This window comes from Delphinapterus leucas, chromosome 13 (assembly GCF_059928025.1).
Source record: "Delphinapterus leucas isolate spDelLeu-1000000601 "Yukka" chromosome 13, BTC_Dleu_Yukka2, whole genome shotgun sequence".
In the NCBI taxonomy this organism is placed as follows: Eukaryota; Metazoa; Chordata; class Mammalia; order Artiodactyla; family Monodontidae; genus Delphinapterus; species Delphinapterus leucas.
The window spans coordinates 68947282-68967684 of NC_143141.1; the positions used below are offsets into that span (position 1 = coordinate 68947282).

Below are 20403 nucleotides of genomic sequence, written 5' to 3' on the forward strand. Positions count from 1 at the left end.
CCACCCTCCCTATCCCACCCCTCTAGGTGGTCACAAACCACTGAGCTGATCTCCCTCTGTTATGCGGCTGCTTCCCACTTGCTAACCATTTTACATTTGGTAGTGTATATATGTCCATGCCACTCTCTCACTTTGTCCCAGCTTACCCCTTCCCCCTCCCCAGGTCCTCAGGTCCATACTCTATGTCTGTGTCTTTATTCCTCTCCTGCCCCTAGGTTCTTTGGAACCATTTTTTTTTTTTTTTTTAGATTCCATATATATATGCTAGCATACAGTAACTGATTTCTCTTTCTGACTTACTTCACTCTGTATGACAGTCTCTAGGTCCATCAACCTCACTACAAATAACTCAATTTTGCTTCCTTTTATGGCTGAGTAATATTCCATTGTATATATATGCCACATCTCCTTTATGCATTCATCTGTCTATGGACACTTAGGTTGCTTCCATGTCCTGGCTATTGTAAATAGAGCTGCAATGAACATTGTGGTACATGACTCTTTTTGAATTACGGTTTTATCAGGGGATATGCCCAGTAGCAGGATTGCGGTTGTATGGTAGTTCTATTTTTAATTTTTTAAGGAAACTCCATACTGTTCTCCATAGTGGCTGTATCAATTTACATTCCCACCCACAGTGCAAGAGGGTTCCCTTTGCTCCACACCCTCTCCAGCATTTATTGTTTGTAGATATTTTGATGATGGCCATTCTGACTCGTGTGAGATGATACCTCATTTTAGTTTTGATTTGCATTTCTCTAATGATTAGTGATGTTGAGAATCCTTTCATGTGTTTGTTGGCAATCTGTATATCTTCTTTGAAGAGACGGCTATTTAGGTCCTCTGCCCATATTTGGATTGGGTTGTTTTTTTGATATTGAGCTGCATGAGCTTCTTGTAAATTTTGGAGATTAATCCTTCCTCAGTTGCTTCATTTGCAAATATTTTCTCCCATTCTGAGTATCGTCTCTTCATCTTGTTTATGGCTTCCTTTGCTGTACAAAAGCTTTTAAGTTTCATTAGGTCCCATTTGTTTATTTTTGTTTTTATTTCCATTTCTCTAGGAGGTGGGTCAAAAAGGATCTTGCTGTGATTTATGTCATAGAGTGTTCTGCCTATGTTTTCCTCTAAGAGTTTTATAGTGTCTGGCCTTACATTTAGGTCTTTAATCCATTTTGAATTTATTTTTGTGTATGGTGTTAGGGAGTGTTCTAATTTCATTCTTTTACATGTAGCTGTCCAGTTTTCCCAGCACCACTTATTGAAGAGGCTGTCTTCTCTCCATTGTATATTCTTGCCTCCTTTATCAAAAATAAGGTGACCATATGTGCATGGCTTTATCTCTGGGCTTCCTATCCTGTTCCATTGATCTATATTTCTGTTTCAGTGCCAGTATCATATTGACTTGATTACTGTAGCTTTGTAGTATAGTCTGAAGTCAAGGAGCCTGACTCCTCCAGCTCCATTTTTCTTTCTCAAGATTGCTTTGGCTATTTGAGGTGTTTTGTGTTTCCATAAAAATTATGAAGTTTTTTGTCCTAGTTCTGTGAAAAATGCCAGTGGTAGTTTGATAGGTATTGCATTGAATCTGTAGATTGCTTTGGGTAGTATAGTCATTTTCACAATGTTGATTCTTCCAATCCAAGAACATGGTATATCTCTCCATCTGTTTGTATCACCTTTAATTTCTTTCAACAGTGTCATTTAGTTTTCTGCATAGAGGTCTTTTGTCTCCTTAGGTAGGTTTATTCCTAGGTATTTTATTCTTTTTGTTGCAATGGTTAATGGGAGTGTTTCCTTAATTTCTCTTTCAGATTTTTCGTCATTAGTGTATAGGAATGCCAGAGATTTCTGTGCATTAAATTTGTATCCTGCTATTTACCAGATTCATTGATTAGGATTCTCTATGTATAATATCATGTCATCTGCAAACAGTGACAGCTTTACTTCTTCTTTTCCGGTTTGGATTCCTTTTATTTCCTTTTCTTCTCTGACTGCTGTGACTAAAACTTCCAAAACTGTGTTGAATAATAGTGGTGAGAGTGGACAACCTTGTCTTGTTCCTGATCTTAGAGGAAATGGTTTCAGTTTTTCACTATTGACAACAATGTTGGCTGTGGGTTTCTCAGATATGGCCTTTATAATGTTGAGGTAAGTTCCCTCTATGCCTACTTTCTGGAGGGTTTTTATCACAAATGGGTGTTGAATTTTGTCAAAAGCTTTTTCTGCATCTATTGAGAAGATCATATAGTTTTTCTCCTTCAATTTGTTAATATGGTTTATCACACTGATTGGTGTGTATATAGAAGAATTCTTGCATTCCTGGGATAAACCCCACTTGATCATGGTGTATGATACTTTTAATGTGCTGTTGGACTCTGTTTGCTAGTATTTTGTTGAGGATTTTTGCATCTATGTTCATCAGTGATATTGGCCTGTAGTTTTCTTTGTGACATCTTTGTCCGGTTTTGGTATCGGGGTGATGGTGGCCTCGTAGAATGAGTTTGGGAGTGTTCCTCCCTCTGCTATACTTTGGAAGAGTTTGAGAGAGATAGGTGTTAGCTATTCTCTAAATGTTTGACAGAATTCGCCTGTGAAGCCATCTGGTCCAGGCTTTTGTTTGTTGGAAGATTTTTAGTCACAGTCTCAATTTCAGTGATTGTGATTGGTCTGTTTATATTTTCTATTTTTTCCTGGTTCAGTCTCAGAAGGTTGTGCTTTTCTAAGAATTTGTCCATTTCTTCCAGGTTGTCCATTTTATTGGCATATAGTTGCTTGTAGTAATCTCTCATGATCCTTTGTATTTCTGCAGTGTCAGCTGTTACTTCTCCTTTTTCATTTCTAATTCTATTGATTTAAGTCTTCTGCCTTTTTTTACTTGATGAGTCTAGCTAATGGTTATTCAATTTTGTTTATCTTCTCAAAGAACCAGCTTTTAGTTTTATTGATCTTTGCTATTGTTTCCTTCATTTTTTTTTCATTTATTTCTGATTTGATCTTTATGATTTCTTTCTTTCTGCAAACTTTGGGTTTTTTTGTTCTTCTTTCTCTAATTGCTTTAGCTGTAAGGTTAGGTTGTTTGAGATGTTTTTTGTTTCTTGAGGTAGGATTGTATTGCTATAAACTTTCCTCTAAGAACTGCTTTTGCTGCATCCCGTAGGTTTTGGGTTGTTGTGTTTTCATTGCCATTTGTCTCTAGGTATTTTTTGATTTCCTCTTTGATTTCTTCAGTGATATCTTGGTTATTAAGCAGTGTATTATTTAGCCTCCACATGTTTGTATTTTTTACAGATTTTTTTCCAGTAATTGATATCTAGTCTCAGCATTGTGGTTGGAAAAGTTACTTGATATGATTTCAATTTTCTTAAATTTACCAAAGCTTGACTTGTGACCCAAGATATGATCTACCCTGGAGAATGTTCCATAAGCACTTGAGAAGAAAGTGTATTCTGTTGTTTTTGGATGGAATGGCCTATAAATGTCAACTAAGTCCATCTTATTTAATGTATCATTTAAAGCTTGTGTTTCCTTATTTTCATTTTGGATGATCTGTCCGTTGGTGAAAGTGGGGTGTTGAAGTCCCCTACTATGATTGTGTTACTGTCAATTTCCCCTTTTATGGCTGTTAGCTTTTGCCTTATGTATTGATGTGCTCCTATGTTGGGTGAATAAATATTTACAATCATTATATCTTCTTCTTGGATTGATCCCTTGATCATTATGTAGTGTCCTTTTTCCTCTTGTAATAGTCTTTATTTTAAAGTCTATCTTGTCTGATATGAGACTTGCTACTCCAGCTTTCTTTTGATTTCCCTTTGCATGGAATATCTTTTTCTATTCCCTCACTTTCAATCTGTATGTGTCCCTAGGTCTGAAGTGGGTCTCTTGTAGACAGCATATATACGGGTCTTGTTTTTGTATCCATTCAGTTAGTCTATGTCTTTTGATGGAGGCATTTAATCCATTTACATTTAAGCTAATTATCCATATGTATGCTCCCATTACCATTTTCGTAATTGTTTTGTGTTTGTTATTGTAGGTCTTTTCCTTCTCTTGTGTTTCCTGACTAGAGAAGTTCCTTTAGCATTTGTTGTAAAGCTGGTTTGGTGGTGGTGAATTCTCTTACCTTTTGCTTGTCTGTAAAGGTTTTAATTTCTCCATGAAATCTGAATGAGATGCTTGTTGGGTAATCTTGGCTGTAGGTTTTTCTCTTTCATCACTTTAAATATGTCTTGCCACTCCCTTCTGGCTTGCAGAGTTTCTGCTGTAAGATCAGCTGTTAACCTTATGGGGATTCCCTTGTATGTTATTTGTTGTTTTTCCCTTGCTGATTTTAATATTTTTTCTTTGTACTTAATTTTTGATAATTTGATTAATATGTGTATTGGTGTGTTCCTCCTTGGATTTATCCTGTATGGGTCTCTCTGCGCTTCCTGGACTCGATTATTTCCTTTCCCATATTAGGGAAGTTTTCAACTATAATCTCTTCAAATATTTTCTCAGTTCCTTTCTTTTCCTCTTCTTCTGGGACCCCTATAATTCGAATGTTGGTGCGTTTAATGTTGTTCCAGAAGTCTCTAAGACTGTCCTCAATTCTTTTCATTCTTTTTTCCTTATTCTGCTGTGAAATAGTTATTTCCACTATTTTATCTTCCAGGTCACTTATCCGTTCTGCCTCAGTTATTCTGCTATTGATTCCTTCTAGAGAATTTTTAATTTCATTGATTGTGTTGTTCATCATTGCTTGTTGCTGTTTAGTTCTTCTAGGTCCTTGTTAAACGTTTCTTGTATTTTCTCCATTCTGTTTCTAAGATTTTGAATCATCTTTAGTATCATTCCTCTGAATTCTTTTTCAGGTAGACTGCCTATTTCCTCTTCATTTTTTTGGTCTGGTGGGTTTTTACCTTACTCCTTCATCTGCTGTGTGTTTCTGTGTCTTCTCATTTTCCTTAGCTTACTGTGTTTGGGGTCTCCTTTTCACAGGCTACAGGTACATAGTTCCTGTTGTTTTTGGTGTCTGCCTCCAGTGGCTAAGGTTGGTTCAGTGGGTTGTGTAGGCTTCCTGGTGTAGGGGACTGGTGTCTGTGTTCTGGTGGATGAGGCTGGATCTTGTCTTTCTGGTGGGCAGGACTGTGTCTGCAGGTGTGTTTTGGGGTGTCTGTGACCTTGTTATGATTCTAGGCATCCTCTCTGCTAATGGATAGGGCTGTGTTCCTGTCCTGCTGGTTGTTTGGCATGGGGCGTCCAGCACTGTAGCTTGCTGGTTGTTGAGTGGAGCTGGGTCTTGGCATTGAGATGGAGATCTCTGGGAGAGCTTTTGCCATTTGATATCACATGGAGCTGGGAGGTCTCTGGTGGACTAATGTCCTGAACTCAGATCTCGCACCTCAGATGCACAGGCCTGACAGCTGGCTGGAGCACCAAGACCCTGTCAGCCACATGGCTGCTGGTCTTGCAGAGTCTCCTGGAGAGGCCTGCCCAAAGGTTTTGCCTTTCTTAGTGGTGCTCCAAGTTATGGATCTTTCCTTCCCTTAATTTCTAACTCTACTTCCACCTCCTCTACCCCCTCACTTTCCTTAACCCACCAAATCATATCATCTTGGCTGTCATTCTTTCAGGCTTCCCTGCCATTCCGGTTGATGTTGGAAGCAGGTGCCTTCTGTGACAGACTAATTAGTTAGCTAATAAATAATCCCTCTCAGGTAACTTCATACCTAAAGCAAGTTGGAAAGGATATGTCTTTTCTTCAAGGAGGCTGTTGGGGAGTGTATAGAATTAGAATTACAGGTGGGGGAGGCATTTTTAGGTAAAGACCTTTTACCATCTTTGAAATCTTTAAGTAGGTAGTTGCTTAATTTGCCCACTTCTGAGGCTGGCCATCGAGACCAGAGAAGGAGATGGTGTGTTTATTAAGAACTAAGCTAGGCAGTGATTTGCCATTTTACTTTAATAGCCTAGTGGCTAATTGCTTCCATATGTAAATGAGAAATTTAAACATAACAGAAGACAGCTGACCCTTGGAAATTTAGCTGTCATGATGTACCCCAAAATGCAAGTGAAAAAAATGACTAAATGAACACTCAATAGTAGTCGCTAATTTGTTCTCAAAGTGTTTTTAAAAAGAACTTGTGGAATTATCATTATATATCTAATAAAACCTAACATTATTATCCCTGTTTTATAAAGAAACAGGGACATCAGAAGGTTCTCATACTGAAGCAGGGAGAGGGTTAGAGACAGAAGAGTTGATGAAAGGAGGGAGAGAGTGTAGGTGCTGGCATGGCTCCCCTCCAGCCATTTCCTCCACCTCCCAGAGGTATAAAAAGCAGTCTACTTGGGCTTGAGGCATAAGCTGAAGAGTGAAAGCCAAGCGTTCTCTGCCTTTGCTCTCTAGCCAGGTGATAAGACTGCTATCTGTCAGGCCCCTCTAGAGGCTCTATCGTTATGAAGTGGTTAGGTGCATTTGTTTTGGAGTCAGACAGACCTGCCCATCCCTTCTGCTTGATAGAGGTATGGTCTGCAGCAACGTGAAGTCTCTGAGCCTCAGTTTGCTCATCTGTCAAATGGGGAAAATTATGATGTCTACCATATGAGAGGTTATTGTGCTAATCCGTAATTGAGCTAATGCATATTAAGTAAGAAGTTCAACACTGACCCACTGTATATGCTCAGTAAATGGTACTATGATCATTATCCTCTGGGGGGCTTCAAGGGGAACCAGATGCTAGGGTCATTTTCCTTCAAAAAAGATCTTCCTTGGCCTGCAAAATAAAATATAACCTGCTCGCTTCTGATGTATAAGACCCTTTATAACAGAGTTTCAATACACCTTCCTCTCCACCTTCATCTTCTGCATGCCTCCCCACCTATGTGAGGTTCCATCCTCATGGAACTCTTGCTAGTTCCCAGAAATGCCTTTGTATATGCACTCCCTCTAGGAAGTCCTTCACCTCCTCCTATAGTCCTTTAAGACCAAGCTGACATATCTCCTTCTTGGTGAAACAGTCTCCTTATGCTCCCTCTTCTGCACTGCTATACATAACCTAGATGGTTGTTTTAAGCCTCTTGTCCTGAGTCTTTTGAACTTTTTTTGACTAGGACCCACATTTTAAAAATACATTTTACCTCATGATCCAGTACACACATACATATACATTTTTAAAGTTTCACAGAAAGTAATTATCTTTTGCTATGTGTGATACACTCTGTTATTTTCTATTCTTACTATCTATCCAATTTCACTTAAAACAAATGCTGATTGCAATCCATTAAATTCATCTCATGTTCCTCTAAAGGAGGGGATACCCTGAAGCTTAAGAAAAAGCACTTATCCAAAAAAGGAACCCTGTTTCACTGTTGGTAGGAATGTAAGTTGGTGCAGCCACTATGGAAAACGGCATGGAGGTTCCTTTAAAAACTAAAAATAGAGCTACCATATGATCCAGCAATCCTAGTGCTGGGCATATATCCTGAGAAAACTCTAATTCAAAAAGATACATGTACCCCAGTGTTCATAGCACTATTTACAAAAGCCGAGACATGGAAGCAACCTAAATGTTCATTGACAGATGAATGCATAAAGAAGATGTGGTGCATATATACAGTGGAATATTACTTAGCCATAAAAAGCATGAAATAATGCCACTTGCAGCAACATGGATGGATCTAGAGATGATCATATTAAGTGAAGTAAGTCAGAGAAAGACAAATATCATATGATATCACTTATATGTGGAATCTAAAAAAATGATGCAAATACTTATTTACAGAACAGAAATAGACTCACAGACATAGAAAACAATCTTATGGTTACCAAAGGGGACAGCGGGGGCAGGGGGAGAATTTGGGATTAACATATACACACTACTATACATAAAATAGATGGGCAAGAAGGACCTACTGTACAACACAGGGAACTATATTCAATATCTTGTAATAACATATAATGTTAAATAATCTGAGAAAGAAAAAATATACATACACACACATATATATATATATATATATAGAACAATCACTTTAGTGTACACCTGAAACTAACACAACATTGTAAATTAACTATACTTCAATTTTAAAAATGGTTATTAAAAAAAAACCCCACTGCTCTAATCCATATCCTGGATCCAGGGCTTCTGTTTCCATGGTCATTTCTGGCTCTGCATTTCTGCTCTTGTGTGACTCTAGATCTGTGTAATCTTGCCTCCTGCAGTGATTCCTTTCCCTATCCTCCAAGTCAGGGGTCCCCAATCCCCGGGCCTGCAGACCAGTACTGGTCCTCGGCCTGTTAGGAACTGGGCCGCACAGCAGGAGGCGAGGGGTGGGCCAGTGAGCAAAGCTTCATCCACCGCTCCCCATTACCGCCTGAGTCGTCTCCACCCACCAACCCACACCCGCTCCCCTGTCCGTGGAAAAATTGTCTTCCACAAAACCAGTCCCTGATGCCATAAAGGTTGGGGACCGCTGCTCCAAGTGACTCAGATCGGTAGAACAGTCACTTATCCTTAATTTCTACTGGAAGGCCCCAGTATAATTATAGATGTAGCAGATTTACTGAATGCTTATAAGTAATTGGGAAGGGTGGGATTACATGATAGTTCTGAATAGCAGATTAAATTTAATATTGGCACTTCCCCATTCCCAATGAGATGCAAGAACATTTCTGCCAATTCAGGCTCTACTTGCCTGTCAACTGCCCTGTCTTCCTCCATCCCCATCTCTTACAGACCCCAGCAATCCAAAACAAACAAACAAACAAAAAAATCCCTCCATGTTATTATGATGAGTAATTCAATTATATCTAGCACCCTAAGCCCAAGCTCGGTTCAGGACCTTCCTTCACATAGCCAAAGACATATTAATGTGCTCTATAAACAACAGGCTTCAGTTCCAGGTCTCTCCTCTACCTCTCCACCACTGGGCTCTATAAACATCAAAGAGAAGAAAAGATTTATTTCCTCCATAATATGAATCATGTTAAAAGGCAGATGAAGCCAGAATTAGGGTTCATTTTGTTTTTGTACTTTTTAATTGAAGTATAACATACCCATAGAAAAGTGTACAAATCCTAAGTAGATAGTACAAGGAATTTTCATAAGGTTCACATACCCATGTAACTAGTACCCAGATCAAGAAACAGAAGATTGTCAGCTTTATAGCTCCCTTCTCCCAAGGGTAACTGCTATCCGGACTTCTAACATCATAGATTGGTCTTGACTGTTTTTGAATTTTATATAAATGGAATCATGTAGTATGTATTCTTTTGTGTTTTCTTTGGTTGAACATCATGTGTGTGAAATTCATCCATATTATTATGTGTAGTCATGGTTCATTCATTCTCATTGTTGTAAAATCTTCTATTGTGTGAACATACCTCAACTGATTTTCCCATTCTACTGTTGATAATTTGAGTAATTTTTGGTTTTTGAATATTGTGAATAGTGCTGCTATGAACAACCTTGTATATATCTTTTGGTGAACAAATGGCCACATTTCTGCTTGGTATCTATGTAGGAGTGGGTTTGGATTACAGGTAAAGATTATAGGTAAGAATATGTTCAGCTTTAGTACACATGTCAGTCTTCCAATGTTCTTATATTCAATTCAGGTTTTAAAAAACAGTGGTTTTCATTATTATATACAGGAATTTATTTTTATTAGAGCACTTACCATTTGAATTTAGAGAATGTATTCATATGTCCGTCTGCCCCACTAAACTGTGAGGTCTTTGAGAACAGGCCCAGGCCATTAGACTTGGTATTGAGCATATATCCCAAACTCAATAAATATTTGTTGTATGAATGAACAAATTAACTTACAGCACTTCCGCAATTTGCCATGAAATATAGGCTAGCTTGGGTTCTTAGAAACCCAATTATAGTAAATGCTATTTTCTTATATATAAAATCAACCAAAAATTCTAAAATACACTTGTATGATTTCACAACCTCTTTACTATATCTGAACCAACCAATTGTTCAAGCCTCTAGCATAAGTTTCCTGGCTCTGGTCCATAACACCTCCCCTGGATCAGACCTGGTTTTGGGATTCCCATCCCCATTTAGTGATGGTATATGTGATGGATGAGATGCAATATGCCTTGAAATGGGATAAGAAAATGCAGACTGGTAATAAGAGATGGGGAGTCTAATGAAATAAGGGCTACATAGGAAGAAGTAAGGAGGAAATATGTCATAGGAAGTATTTAATGAGATACAGGGTAGGGGAGATGCACTGGAGACATAGGGAGTATTTTCAGAAAAGTACCTTTTTACCAAAGGTTTTAGACACCTCCTGGTCCTAACTGAAACCTGGTTCTCCCCTACAGCTCTCTTTAGTCACTTTTTATTTTCTTGATTTTTATGCCTCTCAGAGTTCAAAGGCAAGGTGAGGTTCTCCTTGATTCTCATTCTGCCCTTCTAGTCCACTCCTTCTCCAACCTCATTAAGGATTCCTACTCCCATGAAGCTTAGGCCATTTAACTGGACTATGGTTTGTCCTTTGTTATTGCTATGAATTCTGAACTTCTTGTCACCTTTTCTTATTCACTGAAGCCTTTGGCAACTGTCTTACAGAATTCCTCACCCTCTAACTCTGGTCATCCACCTAGAAGACTTCACTCCTTTTGTGAAGCTACTCAGGCAACACTCAGGAACCTCCTCTTTGGTCCTTCTCTTCCATTCTCCTTCACCCATCTGTGAGCATGGAATTATCAGATTATGATAATTCCACTTAAAATTGTTCTACCTCTGAGATACTAAATTCAGATAATCCATTCTCAAACAACAACCTTCTAAATTTCCATCCTGGTTACTCAATGACTCATCACCAGTTCATTTTACTTCATTGGGACTTCCAGTCTGTTGAGTTCACTACTATCTACTTACTGAATAGCCCCTGTCTATCTCGACTTCCCTTCCTATTTAGTTTAAATTCCACCCTTCATCCTGCAAACATTCTTGTCACAATAGCTGAAACTCTCATGACCCACAGTATTACAAGTCAATGTAGGCAATGACAGTTAGTGATGGATGTGTGTGACAGATACAATAGTGAAATGAAGAAAGTATAATGAGAGGTGGAGTCTCTAAATAAAGAAAGACTACTTAATGAGATGCAGGGAGAAAATGAGGTGTGGCGGAAAGGTATGAAATTAGATACAGTGTATTTGCTGGCAAAACTGAAAACCTGGATTGTCCTTAATTTTCCACTTTTTCTGTACCTACACTCAGGTTACTGGGGAAAATCACACAATTTGGCAGATAGGTACACTACAAGTTTATAATGACAAGTTTCAACAAAAATATTTAGAGCAAATGGTAAGAAAGCATTATATAACGAAACTTGTGGTATGCAGCAAAAACAGGCCTTGAATAAAATTCTCATCGTCTTAAATACTTATATAAGAAAAGGCTGGAAAATTAGTAAGTTTCTAATTTAAGAAGCCAGAAAAACAGAGTAAACCCCAATACAATAAACATGAGTATAAATCAATGAAATAGAAAACAAAAATACAATTAAAAAAAGACTAGTAAAGCTTAAAGTTGGTTCTTTAAAAAGAGTAACAAAATAGATAAAAATTAAGCAAGACTGATCAAGAAAAAACAGAGCAACACAAATAATTTCATTAATCAAAATGGAGACATAAGCACACGTATGTTTGTAGTGGCTTTACTCATATCACATATCTGATAAAGGACTACTATCTAGAATATATAAAGAACTCTTACGACTCATTGATAAAAAGACAACTCAATGTTTAGAAAGGCAAAGGATCTGAATAGGCATTTCTCCAAAGAAGATACATAAGTGGCTAATAAGCATCAGAAAAGATGCTCAACATCATTAGCCATCAGGGAAATGCAAATCAAAGCCACAGTGAAATGCCTCTTGCAACCCACTGGGACGGTTATAATAAAACAGGTAATAAGTGTTGACAAGGACATAAGAGAAATTGGAAACATTCAATTTTAGAATAGGAAAACATTCTGGCACCTCTTCAAAAGGTTAAACATAGAGTTACCAATTGCACCCTGAGGTACCCAAGAGAAAATGAAAATATATGTCCATACAAAAACTTGTACAGCAATGTTCATAGAATGTTTGGACAACCCAAATGTCCATCACTACTGAATGGATAAACAAAATGTGATATATCCATATAATAGAGTATTATTCAGCCATAAAAAGAATGAAGTATTAGAATACACTATAACATGGATGAACCTTGAAAATATCATACTAAGTGAAAGAAACCAGTCACAAAAGACCACATTATGGTATGACTCCATTTATATGAAATGTCCAAAATAGGCAAATCTATAGTAACAGAAAGTAGATTAATGGTTGCCAATGTCAGGGGTAGGGTGGGAATGAATGCTAGTGACTGTGGAGTTTATTCTTGGGGATGATTAAAATGTCCTGGAATTATATAGTAGAGTACAACTTTGTGAAGATACTAAAACCCACTACAGTTACACTTTAAAAGGGTGAATTTTATGGTATGTGTATTATATCTCCCCCAAAAGTCCATAAAAGTATATCCTAAGCAATGTATTTTTTAGACATAGAGTGCTTGTCAAAACCACATTTTTAAAAATACAAAAGAATGATAAACTCTACATCAGAATAGTAGTTTCTTTGGGTCAGAAGGTGGCAGATGTGTACAATAGGGGGATACCACATAGTAGATCCTAGTTTTTACCCATGTTCTTATTCTCAGGCCAAGTGATAGATTCATGAGTGAACAGGTGAAATTAGTGACCTATCCAATTCTGAATACATGAGGTCCATTAACACAATAAACAATCTCTCAACATTTCCTGGCAATCTTACTGTGCCTCTGTATGCAGCACTCTCTAAATAAACAATTTCAAACTTTATTCTCCTTAATCCACCAGTCTTCCACTATTTCACAGTGGATGTGATTCTTTTTTCCCTCCTGTTACATTATAGTAGGTCTCTCCCCTCCTATCTAAGGGCAGTCTCTGTGCTCTAGCTGTGCTTCAGATCCCAGCCCTGCCCTCATTCCTGTTCAAGGACAGCATTTCACCAATTATGCCCCTCTTTACTGACTCTTTCCTATCAGTTTTTTTTTCATTATCTATCAGTTTTTAAAGATGCTCAAATCTCTCTCATTTTAAATAAAACTCTTCCTGACTCCTATCTTCCTACTATGGCTATCTATCAACCCCTGTCTTTCCCTTCGAGGCAAAAATTTATGTACCCTCAGTACATCTCCACTTCCTGATCATCCTCTGCTTCCTACTCATTCCAGCTGATTCTCTACACACCTGCATGTGTCTTAATTCAATGGAAATTTTCCAAAGTGTTTCACTTACCTGTGTAAAAGTTGACACTGAGCACTCCCCCTCCTTTTTGAAATGTGCTCTTGACTTCCATGCTACCTTGGTTACTTCTCAGTGTCCTTTGCAATGGCAATTCCTCTACATAGATATTAAATGCTCCAAATTTCTCTTAAAACTTGGTCCTAGGTTCTCTGCTCTTCTTCCTTAGAGATTACATTTAATCTTAAAGCTTTAAGTGCCATTTTAAAATTCTGACTCCCAAAATTTTGTTTCTAGCCCATCAGCAATCTGGGACTATCAGAAAGAAATCATCGCTAGCTCAGGGATCTATTTCACCTGTTTTAACTTAACCCTTTTTTAGATGACATAGTTTGATTTAAATGTTTGAGGCGGAACTCTCTTATCCAGCATGTTCTCAAAAAGACAGCCATCACATCTGAACTCCATTATCCAGTTTGCTCTCAAAAAAAAAAACAAACAAAAACCCACCACAGACCGTACTCATGTTCTAGCTCAGTGTTAAATCCTGGGCCAAATCATTCTGCCACATGGATCCTGATAATTTTCCAAGTGCTCTTTCTTGTTTTCTAATTGTATTCTTTTAAAAAAATAGCATCTTATTTTTGTTGTGTTAGACACAGTAACTTTTTAGGGTCTCTGAAAAAAACTAGGTTTTTGATGTTAGTTTTTCCTGTTCCCTATGTTGCCTCATTTTTGTTTGGCTTTTAGTCAAAGGAACGGCCTTCCTTGTTGGCGGCTGTTCTCAACTGTCTGGTATTCCTATACTGTTCTCTTCTCATTTTAGAGTGAGGCACAAGTTGATAGGAAGCTCTGTGCACCTGAGGGAGGGGGTTAGGTTCACTGTGGGTGATGAGGAAAGAAAAATAGACTCTTCCTTTGTGGAGCCTTTCCTTGGAGGCAATTCAATACTACCTGAGAAGGATCCTTACTCCTGAAGCATGTAAGCCCAATTGCCACTGCTCTGGAAACAAAGTGGAGTTGCAAAGCCTATTGCCTTTGTGTGCTCCCAGGGCACCCTGACCTACCACAGCACCTAACACCCATCTAATTACTTTTTTTAAAATTTACTTATTTTTATTGAAGTATAGTTGATTTACAATGTTGTGCCAGTAATTACTTTATAATGTATGTTTTCGCACTATATTATAAGCCCAATGAGACAGAGACCATGTATGTCCTTTTACATATCCCCAGCACCTAGCACAATCCGGGGTACACAGTAGGCACTCAAAAATGTTTGCTGAATAAATAAATGGTAAGAGCTCTGAGTCAGGGGAACTACAGGGTGGTCTCTGGCAACACTAGAGTTTTGTTTAGAATGAAGGGACCTTCAAGGATCAGAATCCTTCTACCCAGAGGATTTGAGATTCTGCCTGAAATTTGGATCAAGCCACTTGTGTTCTCCACAGCCCACGTATAGCCTACAGCTCTAAATGTCACAGATTCCTCTTTTCTCAGTAGTCTGCTCCTCTGCAGATTAAATGAACAAAATGCATGCCCTTGATTATGGATTATATTGCTTGTTCTTGGTTCTTTTGCTTGCGCACATTCTAGTAATTATGCAAGAAGCTCTCTTATTCTTTAAGTTTGGCAGACAGCCTGTATAAAGAGCTTACCCTCTGAGGATGGAATGGGCTTGAAATTCTTCTCTATTAAAGTTCCTTTTAGGTGGTGAAATCTGTTCTACTAGTTGGGAAGGAGAAATGAAGTTGCTCTTTGGGGAAGGAGCCTTATATACAGACACGCTAATTGGCAACCAGTATTTTGACTGACCACATGCCATGCTGGGAAGCATATGGGAAAGAGAGCAGAGGCAGAAAGGACTTGAACATGAGGGATAAGAGAGAGCAGGAAGAAAGTTACCTATAAGGAAGAGAGAAGGGCTCATTATGGGAAGGAGAAAGAGAGGAGAAAGTGAGGCCTTATGTATGAGCTAGGCTGGGCACAGGCTAAGCTGGTGTAACAAAAGACCCAACCACACCTTGGCTTACAGAACACAGAGCTTTATTCCCCTCTCCTATAATACTCAGAAGTGGGCAGGCCAGGCAGTTGGGGTGGCTTTGCTCTGTGCAGTCTTTCAGACCCAGAAACCTACTTTTTCTTTACTCCTCCATTCCTTAGGGTGTTATCTTTGATTTCATGGTAATGGCTAGGATGTCTACTTTCCCTTTGTAGGAGGTACTTTAGAGTGCCCTATTCTGTAAGGAAAAGAGTAAGTTCCTGAGGAGTCTAGGGAGGGTTAAAAATAAGCCCAAAGCTCCAAATCTTGAGATACTGAAGGAACTTACTTACTCAAGTTCACAGTTAGGAATATTCCATATCCAAAGAAACAATAGGTAGTGTTTGCTTCTTCAGAAGAGGAAATGACCTAATATTGTCGAAGTCCAACTCCAGTTTTGAAAACAGGTACTGAATATTTTAATTGCATCTCTCATACCTCAATTTTTAAGCAATTTTCCATTTCCTGGAAGAGTCAGGAAAAGGGAAAAATATATAATTCATTTATATTGGTTTGCTATACTAATTACTATTTATCAGATTCCCTTACATTTTAGTAAAAATATAATTTGCAAATATAAAGGACCAGGTTCACAATCACTGCTCTAACTACAGAGAATTCTGATTTCTTTCTTAAGCAAAGCACTAGTCCAAACATGGTCTCTTAAAAAAAAAAAAAGCTGTTTTGCTTCCAGCTAACATACTTATTTCTATCTTTTTATTCAGGTGCATTTTTTGAAAAGAACCCTCTGAAAAACTTCCAGCAGCTGGATTTGGCAGGAAATTGTGTGAGCAGTGATGGATGGCTTGCCTTCATGAGTGTATTTGAGACTCTTAAGCAACTGGTGTTTTTTGACTTCAGTACTAAAAGACTTTTACCTGATGCATCATTAGTCAGAAAGCTTAGCCATGTGCTATCCAAATTAACTTTTCTCCAAGAAGCTAGGCTTGTTGGGTGGCAATTTGATGACGATGATGTCAGTGTTATTAAAGGTGCTTTTAAACTAGTAACTGCTTAAATAAAGGGTACCCTAAGCCCATGAATGCTCTGGGGACCCCATTACTTTCAGCCTGGTGATTTAAAAATCTTTGCTCATCTAGTCCAAGAGTCTGAAAGTAAATGGCAATCCACTATACACCTAAAAAATATCCTTCAGTGTCTGCCTAACTCACCCCTTCTAAACTTTTTCTTCTTTTACTGATATCAGGATGATGTGTGGCACCATCACCTCCCTAGCTGGCCTCTTCCACGGAAATCTACTTTCTTAGTTTCATCATTCAAATAAAAAGGAGAAGGAAAAGAGGAGGGTGCCAAGAAAATAAACCCAAAGAAGAGGAGGAAATGGGAGGGAGTTTAACTTGACATCTATAAATAGTTCTGGTGTCCCATCACTTCTACTAGGAGTATCAGTTACTTGAAGGGGACTCCTGTTTATCCTTGTATTCCCTTTGGTCTCAAGAATAGCAGATCAGCAAAATTTATATATTGTATGCACATTTACTTAATACAGGGCCTGGCATGTACTATACTCTCAACAAGCATTTGCTAAATATGGGATAAAGTTACCAATAAAGAACAGGCCAAAATTATTTAAAAGCAGAGAGAAAACTCCATGTATGTTCTTTATTCAAACAGTTTAATTCAAACAATTTGGAATTTAAAAAGTATTTTCTTACATAAGCAGATCAGACTCCCCAAAAAGATCAGCAATCTTTAGTTAAGCAAAAAATTGGCAGTTTATGAATAGCTAAATCAGAGGCTTGAATGAGTAGCTAAACCAGTTGCTGATACATGTATGTAATTCCATCTGTGACTTCAGAGATTAAGGAAGAAAGAAAAAATGGACCCCATTATTTTGTACCCTATGGAAGCTAAGGGTACCCTGCCCTAATCTTTTCCCCACCACCTCCAAAAATAATCCTTCCCTACAAAGAAAGAAGTCTAAGAAAAATCTGTTTAATCTAAACAGATTTAAGTCGAGGCAAGTCTGAAATAAACAAAAACCAAAATGGTGTCAACCTGTAGTTTACCCTCTGCTCTCATGGCATCTCCAATTAATGGCTCGGGTATTGGCATAGCTAACACTTGGCCTGTATGCTGAGGTAGTCACTGAAAAGAAATACTAGGTACAATATTCCGTTTCACAAGTGGGCATATATTCGGCAGATTTAGTCATACAATTTTAGAGCTGATAGTTTCCAGATCAACTACTTCATTTCCCACCCTAACTTTACAGATGAGAAACCTCATAGAAGTTAAATGACTTGCCCATGGTTATAAAACTACTTATACAGTGGCAGCATGAGGATCGGAATCCAAACCTTGTCTTCTAGTCCAGTGTTTTTTTCTGTTACAATATAGCAATTTCTCAAACAGGATTAATCATATTCCATGAAGCTTGCTCTTAATCACAAACCATGGGTCAAGTACTTAATTCAAACTTGCTTCTTTGTCTAGCTTCAAGTAACTCTGTGGCAAGATTTACTAGTAAGGCTACTACATCTAGGCCTATGCTGGGCAAGCTTCTTATTTTCATATCCAGAAGCTGGTCAGATCTTGGCAAATAAGACTTCTTTATATAATAATGCCTGGAACAATGTCACCTGAAGCAGTTGGCAATACTGAATTTCAGCAAGTAGAGCCAATTCTTTCAGAACCCATATGCAACTTCTCAAATAGTGTAGGTGGGTATCAAAGCACCTTTGGAAGGACAATTAATTGCACAGGTGTTACCTCTAAATGGGTGTTGAGGAAATAGGCATTTAACATCTCACAGAACTGTGTTCAGTACCTGGGCACTTTAAAAATCCCCTGGAGATGGAGAAGACATGCATAGCATGGCAGCACATACCTCTTAATCATCACTCAGTACACGGCAGTTCTTCAGATTTCATGCATGACCCGAATTCACGTTTAGATGAGGTCAATGGAGGAAAAATCACCCTGTAATAGTAGACCAATAATAGGTATAGTAATAGTTGGAGAACATAAGACAAATGTCAAGGAACAGGTTGCCTTATCACATTTTACAAAGTTTCACTTTCCCCGGCAGTCAAGGTAGCGTGGGCTCTATTTCTTCAGCAGGTCAAGTGCCTGAACAGGGTTGCAGATGTCAAAGACAATGATCAACTCCTCATCAAGCAAAAGTTATTTGGGACATTGTCACTTATCACAGGATGACTACAATTCTGCTCGACAGAGATGGCTTCTTAGATGTTTATGATTCTACTGTAAAGAAACAGGATTTGGGAGTGTTGCTCATATTTAAAAGAGGATGAGTTTATTGAAGAAACTTGCAAAATCTAAAAAAAAAAAAATCTTCTCTAGATAGCTGCTGATGGCTGGAAATGTCAGAAATCTTCAGGAGTACTGGATTCTAGAAAAGTTGAATCCACTCTCAAAATCCGTTTTTAAAACCTAATTATAAAACTCATGATAAAATGAAAAAAATCTCATAGGTAATCTGTGACCGCTGCTTGTTATACTTTTTATAAGTAATGCTGGCCATGTTAGAAAGTCCTTAACATTTGCATTTGGAAAATAATTTACATGATTCTCACACTTCGATTCACTTTTCAATAAAGCAAAACAAAGTAAGTTAGAAACTGCCTAATGCAGATATAACAATACTGTATTCTATAACCTAGGGTCCACTATGTTTTGGTAAAATTATATAATGTAAACTCAAATTGTTCATGCAACTTTGAAAAAAGATTAAATCGTATTACTACGTATGGAATTCCACCTATTTTGGTAATATATGTGATATATTTTGTTAATAAAATGAGGAATTAAAGTCAACCAATGAAAAGGTGACAAAAAAGATAAATCTATCATTATGTCAGTATTTGGTTAAATGTAAGACAGAAAACTGGGATTCCTTCACTGCATATCACCTAAAGATTTGGTATTATTTAACCAAAATAAAACACTTTGAGAACGATGGGCCACTTACAAATGTAGTGAAATTTTTTAATGAGAAAAACTATTAAAAAACTGATAAGTAAAAATTTTAAATTGTCCCAGATGGTAAAATATGTTTTAAAATTTCTGATAAAAATGTTTGCTTTTACTTTGCAAGACATAATTCAGGAGGACCTCAAAGGAAAATGTAGCAATTATGTTTGGAAAATCTATAAAAGAGACTTTTACTTTTAAAATGGATTTTTTCTTTTCCTAAAATGTGTACTCAAGAAGCATGTTTATAAATTTCACTGAAGAAAGTATTATATTTTTAATAATGTGACAGATCCACTCCATCAAGTGGCTCTCTTATAAAGGTAGTGTTATGTCACACTGCAGTCAACTACGAAACCAAAGATAGCAAAATTCAAATTTAGAGAAACAGCTTTCTAAAGGAAGCCTATTTAAAGCCTATAACATTTAGAAGGTTCTCACTGCCCCAAATACATTTTACAAAAATATAGTTTCATTGGTTTCATGAAATGTGAACAAACCTACTATTCTCTAATTAGAGTAAATGATTTAACAGTCGATGCAACGTTGGATTACTAAATAAACTGAAAGCCAAGGAGTCAATATTCCTCATAAAAATAAATTAAATTACAGTACATCATGGTCTTGGTTGTCCAATTCTATTGTTAGTTCCATATCTACTTGGTATATTTGTAAAACCAGTCCTGAATCCTTGGGTTGCTCCAATTCCTGGAACTCCAAGTCCTTGATTAAGCATGCTGCTATAAGGTGTGTGTCCATGATTAAGACCCAAACCATAAGGTCTTGTATGAGTATTAAGAAGAATAACTGGGCTCACGTTTTTTCCCGGGGTGTTAAATGAAAATTCTGGAGGTGGACTACTGGGTTTAGCTGGAGTTGATGTAACAGGGTTGGAATCGTCAGTACCCTTTAAAGGAGGCATTGGGATTATGTGATGATCTGAAAAGTTTAGGACATTGGCTGCAACAGGCCCAGACAGTAAGGCAGGCCTGATCCAATCATCCTTGAAAATCTGAACAGTCAGAGTAGATACTAGTGTGTACAGCCTGTTGGTCACATGAGCAAGAACCATTTGTTCATTTGCATCTCGTCGAATTCTCACATGAACAGATCCAGCCTAAA

General features: G+C 37.7%; 2 protein-coding genes across 11 annotated transcripts in view; one reads left to right on the plus strand and one right to left on the minus strand.

Annotated features, from left to right (window-relative positions):
• Positions 1-16920, plus strand: part of NLRC4 (NLR family CARD domain containing 4) — a 44107-nt gene extending 27187 nt beyond the window's left edge. For all 6 annotated transcript variants that reach the window (XM_022574126.3, XM_022574127.2, XM_089922396.1 and 3 more), the window contains one exon: positions 16050-16920. In XM_022574126.3, the coding sequence (XP_022429834.1) occupies positions 16050-16342 (293 nt within the window). In that variant the 3' untranslated portion in view covers positions 16343-16920. The remainder of the gene's footprint in view (positions 1-16049) is intronic.
• A 13-nt stretch (positions 16921-16933) lies between these two features.
• Positions 16934-20403, minus strand: part of SLC30A6 (solute carrier family 30 member 6) — a 38218-nt gene continuing 34748 nt past the window's right edge. For 3 of the 5 annotated variants that reach the window (XM_022574129.2, XM_022574128.2, XM_089922401.1), the window contains one exon: positions 16934-20398. In XM_022574129.2, coding sequence (XP_022429837.1) covers positions 19898-20398 — 501 coding nt within the window. In that variant the 3' untranslated portion in view covers positions 16934-19897. The remainder of the gene's footprint in view (positions 20399-20403) is intronic. The other 2 variants (XR_016395306.1, XM_089922400.1) reach the window with 2 other exon arrangements.